The sequence below is a fragment of the Monoraphidium neglectum genome (assembly GCF_000611645.1).
Source record: "Monoraphidium neglectum strain SAG 48.87 unplaced genomic scaffold scaffold01205, whole genome shotgun sequence".
Taxonomy (NCBI): Eukaryota; Viridiplantae; Chlorophyta; class Chlorophyceae; order Sphaeropleales; family Selenastraceae; genus Monoraphidium; species Monoraphidium neglectum.
Window position 1 is genome coordinate 11,041 of NW_014012423.1, and position 5,086 is coordinate 16,126.

Genomic DNA, 5,086 nt, shown 5'->3' on the forward strand with positions numbered 1-5,086 from the left:
GGTGAGGACATCGGGGTTCAAGGGCAGGGTTTGGGGGTCGGAAGGCGTCTAAAGGGTGCTTCAAGGCGGCCGTGGCGCCTCAGCACGGTGCAGCCCTCTTGCAACCAGGCGGGATGGAAACTCTCAGCTCAGCGGGCCGTGGCGAGTGTAGTGGCCTGATGAGGCCTAGCACCAGACAAATCTGCCCAGACAAACCAAGCCAGTAACCAAGCAGCATCGGAAGTGACCCGACCCACCTGAATCCCACGCGTAGTGGTTGGTCCCATCAAACGTAAACACGTCCTGCATTGCAGTCGATTTGGGTGGGTGATGCCTGGGCAACAACTGGTTCGGCAGCCAGGTGCTTGCTTGACTGCAGAGGCGGCTGATGTGCTTGTTGACAGCCGGCAGTGACGTCAACAGGGGCCAGCGCGAACCAGTGAGCCGGTCATCAGCCTCAGAGACATTCGCGCACACTCGTGTTTGCACCAGGCGTCGCGTGCAGCTGACTGAGTCAAAGGCCATGCCTGCACGCAAGACCAGCCTTAGTTCGTGTTGGGGTTTGAAGCTGCTGTTGCAAGCCTGACGCAGGCCGTCGCCTGTGCGATCGTACGCCCTCCTTCTCACCCACCAGCGCAAGGATCTGGGCGCCTGGTGCCAGCCTTGAGACTGTGGCAGCGACATTGGTGCCGTGCCCCCTGCGGTGAGCGGTCGAGGGTTGAGGTCGGAATCCTCCTCGCGGCGCAAGAGCATCGCTCTTGATGCACTGGGGCGACGTGGAAGGCACAAGCACGCATATGCCTGGGGCCCCTCATGGCGGCCGGCGCGCCCTAATCTGTCGCATGCCGCCATCGTGCCGACTTCACAACGCCATCATGCTGACATCATGCTGACATCATGCTGACATCATGCTGACATCATGCTGACATCATGCACCTGTCATGCTGACATCACATCACCACCAAGCGCAGCCTCACATGTCGTCCAGCTGGTTGTCGTTGGCGGCAAAGTCCCGGGCGTACGCAACGCGGCAGGAGGCGGGCGCGCCCGGGGATGTGCAGGAGCCCAGGTCAGGGTGGGTGTAGTTGGCGCCTGCGAGCAGCAGCGTTTGGGGTTTAGAGGAGCGATGTTGGAATGGGTAGGTAGGGGCGGACCAGCGTGCTGCGACGGACGGCGGGGCAGAGGAGCACTCTATGATGTACGGGGGAGGCGGCGGCAGCTAGTCGCTGCTGGCGCGCGAGCAAGCCTGGTGGCACGTGCAGCCGTGCTGCATGCGCATGCACCAGCAGATGCAGGCATTGCGGCGCCGGCGGGGGCTGCGCGCTGGCCGCCCACCCGAATCGACGACGGCGACGTAGCAGCCGCTCCCCTGCTTGCCGGACGCGGCCACCGCGGCCTGGTTGATCAGCGGCAGGCTTTCCAGTAGGGCCGGAAAGTTCATGCGGTCCGGCTCAACCGATTCGACCAGTGGGTCCCCCCGCAGCGCCTCGAGCGCCGCCGCGCTGGCGACGTTGACCGCGTTGACCGGCAGCTGGTCAAACTCGCGCGCGACCGCCACGCCCCGCGCAGCGGCGGCGACGGAGGCCTTGACCGCGTCCTGCGCGCCCAGCCGTACGGCGTGCTCAGCTGCAGCGGGCTCGGCCGCGGCGGGGCCGCCGCCGGCCGCGACCACGGCCGCGCCTGCTGTGGCGGCTTGGGCCCCGGCAGCGTTTCTGGTGACCTTATAGGTGACGATAAACCTTGCGGGCTGGCCGGCCGCCATTGCAGAGAGCGCAGCCGCCTCGTAATCGACGCCGCCCGCGGCCGCCACAGGGGCGGCATTGGCATTGGCAGCGGCGGCAGCTGGACGGGTGCTGCTGCCCGCTGCGACCGGCACAGGGGCCTCGCAGCGGCGGCCGCACTCGGCTGCTCGCGAGGGTGGCGGCAGCGCAGAAGAATGCGGCGCTCATGTGCGCGGTCGGGCGTGGGGGAGCGCATGGGTCCGCATGGTGGGTCCTCTAACGGTCGAGCGAGCGCGTCGCGCCAGCAGCAGCAGCAGCAGCAGCAGCAGCAGCAGCAGCAGCGGCTGGACGTTACTGCCCTCCCAGCCGACGACTCACCCAGGGCTGTGTCCGTGCAGGTCAGCAGGAGTGCCGCAAGTAGTGTTGCTGTTCTCATAATATGCTCCTTCATCTTTGCCCCAGCCTGAAGGGGGGGCACACCGGATCAAGAGGCATAAGGCTGAATTGAGCACGGCAAATACTGCAAACGCGCAGAGCCAGGTGACGCGGCGCTCAAACACAACTACCCTCACCAAAGCCGAGGTAGAGGTGCCAGGATGGTCTTCAAACTGACTTGCAAGGACGTCGCGCTCCGAAATCACTGCTGGGGCCCCTCAACCACGGTCCACGTTACGACGGGATGTCCAGATACCCAAAGGACGGAATTGGGGCGACGTTCGCGTTCAAGAAAGATGCTCTTCTTACGTATGTTACAACACCTGAACAGCGACGTCGGGTTTCTGCTTGGGGGGCCCCGGAATGGTCACAGGTTCTTCACGACGCACTTCTTTGGAACCCGTGGTGAGAGACGCCGTTGATACCTTCGAGTAGTTCTTTGAGCGACATACCAACCACGATTATTGCGATAGTTCCCTTGACGGGCCCGTCACCCCCTCCCAACTAGCTGGGCAATCCCTAATTGCAGCCGGCGGGGAACATCCAGGCTATGCCTGCACATGTCATGCCCTCCCTACGCCCCGAGCGAGGTGTAGGTGTGCCGGCAACAGCGACGTATGCGACACGCCGCAAGCAACTGATCCGCTGGCAGAGCCTTTGCAGCAAGCGTCTGTTACACGGATGGAGCTGTTGTGTCAAATGTTGACCTCCGAAAGCGATGCGCCAGAACAGCCACGACGACACACGTTTGCACGACTGGCCGCCCGGGGCGACGGTGTTGGAATGTGCACTCGTACAGAATAGGCAGCGCGCCCGCCGAATGGTGGGCGGGCGCGCGCGGAGCGTCCGAGTCCGAGATTGAGCGCCGCAAACGGCCCACGCCGCCGCGCCCGCCCCCTGGGGTGAGGGATGCGTGCGCGCCGGCGCCGCGCCAGCGGGAACGAGCCCCGGCAAAAAGCTGGGTGATAAGAAGGCCTCGGGACCCTGTTCAACCAATGCAGAGGACAGCTGTACACCACCAGAACCGCCGTCTTCACATCTCATGCGAGAACGGCGGCCACGGCGCGCACCAAGCGTGCGCAGACAAGACATCGCGCAGCATGCAAACAGACCAGCAGGGCCGCGCTGCGCCCGCACCCCGCCCCTCCCCGGCGCAATGCAGGGCAGCGGTTGCGGGGTTCGTGCCGCCCTAACACACGCCCTGCAAGGGACGAGCTCCCCTCTCCTGCTGAGAAACGCTCGCCTAAGTAACAGCCCAAAGCTCGAGCCGTGTTAGAAACCATTGTCTGGCGTTCTGGCCGCTGAAAATCGGCCCCAGAAGCGTGCCAGAGGGCAAAAAAAGCGCACGCCGCCGGCGCGGCCGCTCACGGCTCCGGGCCGCCCGCGGGGGGCGCGCTGGCCTCGTAGAGCAGCAGCGATGGCTGCAGCCGCGCGGCCTTCATGGCGGCCTGCACCCTGGGCCACTCGCCCACCAGGGAGATGCGGTCGTCGTCGAAAAGCAGCCACTGGCCCAGCTCTTCTGACAGGCAGAACGCGTTGTAGTGGTGGCCAAAGTAGCACACGACGCACCTGGAGGGGTGCGGTTGCGGGGCGAGGAGGGGAAACGCACGTTCGGAGAGGTCGGAGCACGCACGCAGCGGGATTGGGCACTAAGTTGGGATGCCCGGCGCCGCGGCCTCGGCGCAGGCTCGGGTGCAAAAGGGGCGGCGCTCGCGCGCTGAGGAGGGGAGCCCGCTGGGCGGGGCGCGCACCTGAGCTGGTGGGCGGGCCCCGGCGCGACGCCCCCGAACGCGCGCATGAGGTCCAGCTCGGGGCCGAGCGCGTCTATGGTGCCATGGAGTGCGTCCACCGGGGCCTGAGGGGTGTGTGTGTGTGTGGGGGAGGGGACACCGTGGGTCAGTCTCCAGGCGGGGCGCCAGGTGCCCATGACGGCAGCCAGCAGCTCCTCGTCACAGGCGCGCGAAACAAAAAGGCAGCAGCCGGCTGTGTCTGCGGGGGCTGGAGGGGAGGCCGGCAGGCAAGCCACGGGCCCGGGCGCGCCGAGGGTGCGGAGGCGGCAGGATTTGCGGGCGCAAGCCTCTGATTGCTCCCCAAGCCGGGGCGCCGCCCGCGCAGGGCATGGTTGGGGTCCTCACCTGGGGAGAATCCCAGACCAGCGCCAGTGTGAACACCTTGGGGCGCCGTAGCAGCACCGTCCGCGTGCCGCTTGCGTGCCGCGGGTGCCGCTGCTGCTGCTGCTGCTGCTGCTGCTGCTGCTGCTGCTGCCCGCGCGGCTGATGCAGCGGCTGCGGGTGGAGCGGCTGGGGCTGGAGGAGGGCCGGCTGCTGCTGCTGCTGCTGCTGCTGCTGCTGCTGCTGGCCTTGCTGCTGTGGGGGCTCCTCCTGGATATCGGAGGCGCAGAGGATGTCTGAGAAAGCCCCGTCAAACAGCATGTCGTAGCACTCACGCAGCACCTGGGGTTTGCAGGGTGTGTGTGTGCGTATGCGCGCGCGTGTGTGTGTATATGTGTGTCGCGTTGCATGTGCATGTGTGTGTGTGTGTTTGTGTTTGTGTGTGTGTGTGTGTGTGTGTGCGCGCGCGAGTGCGCGTACAGGGAGATTGATGCGCACACGCACGTGCGCAGCCTACCGGAAGCCATCAAAGTGCAGTCGGCCCCGCCGCCACGACACATCGGTCCCAGGGCCCCGCCCCGCCCGCCGGCCCTACCTTCGCGTGCACAAAGTGGGCAAACTTGACAAACTGCTGCGCGTCCACCAGGCCCGCCTCGCCCGCCGCCGCAGCGGCCGGCGGCGGGGCCGCCGCGCCCTTGCTGGCGCCCGCGCCCGCGGCTGCCTCGTCGTCGCAGGGCGCCGCGACCTGGACATCCAATCCAAACACGCGGTGCACCATGCTCATCGCCGGCACAGCCGCGCCCGCGCCCGCGCCTGCCACCCCGCCCAGCCGCCCGACCC

At 66.6% G+C, this 5,086-nt stretch overlaps 2 protein-coding genes across 2 annotated transcripts in view; both read right to left on the reverse strand.

Annotated features, from left to right (window-relative positions):
- MNEG_7020 (peptidase S8/S53 subtilisin kexin sedolisin) overlaps window positions 1-1,741 on the reverse strand; it is a gene marked incomplete at both ends in the record, with an annotated part of 5,956 nt that extends 4,215 nt beyond the window's left edge. The window contains 4 exons of the mRNA XM_014044507.1: window positions 237-282; window positions 611-677; window positions 957-1,071; window positions 1,315-1,741. Of these exons, the coding sequence (XP_013899961.1) occupies window positions 237-282; window positions 611-677; window positions 957-1,071; window positions 1,315-1,741 (655 nt within the window). The remainder of the gene's footprint in view (window positions 1-236; window positions 283-610; window positions 678-956; window positions 1,072-1,314) is intronic.
- A 1,758-nt stretch (window positions 1,742-3,499) lies between these two features.
- MNEG_7021 (hypothetical protein) lies at window positions 3,500-5,030 on the reverse strand (the record flags this gene model as incomplete). The annotated part of the gene is made up of 4 exons (XM_014044508.1): window positions 3,500-3,704; window positions 3,887-3,990; window positions 4,271-4,588; window positions 4,842-5,030. The coding sequence occupies 4 exons, from the start codon at window positions 5,028-5,030 to the stop codon at window positions 3,500-3,502; spliced, it is 816 nt and encodes a 271-aa protein (XP_013899962.1).
- Window positions 5,031-5,086: the final 56 nt, after the last annotated feature.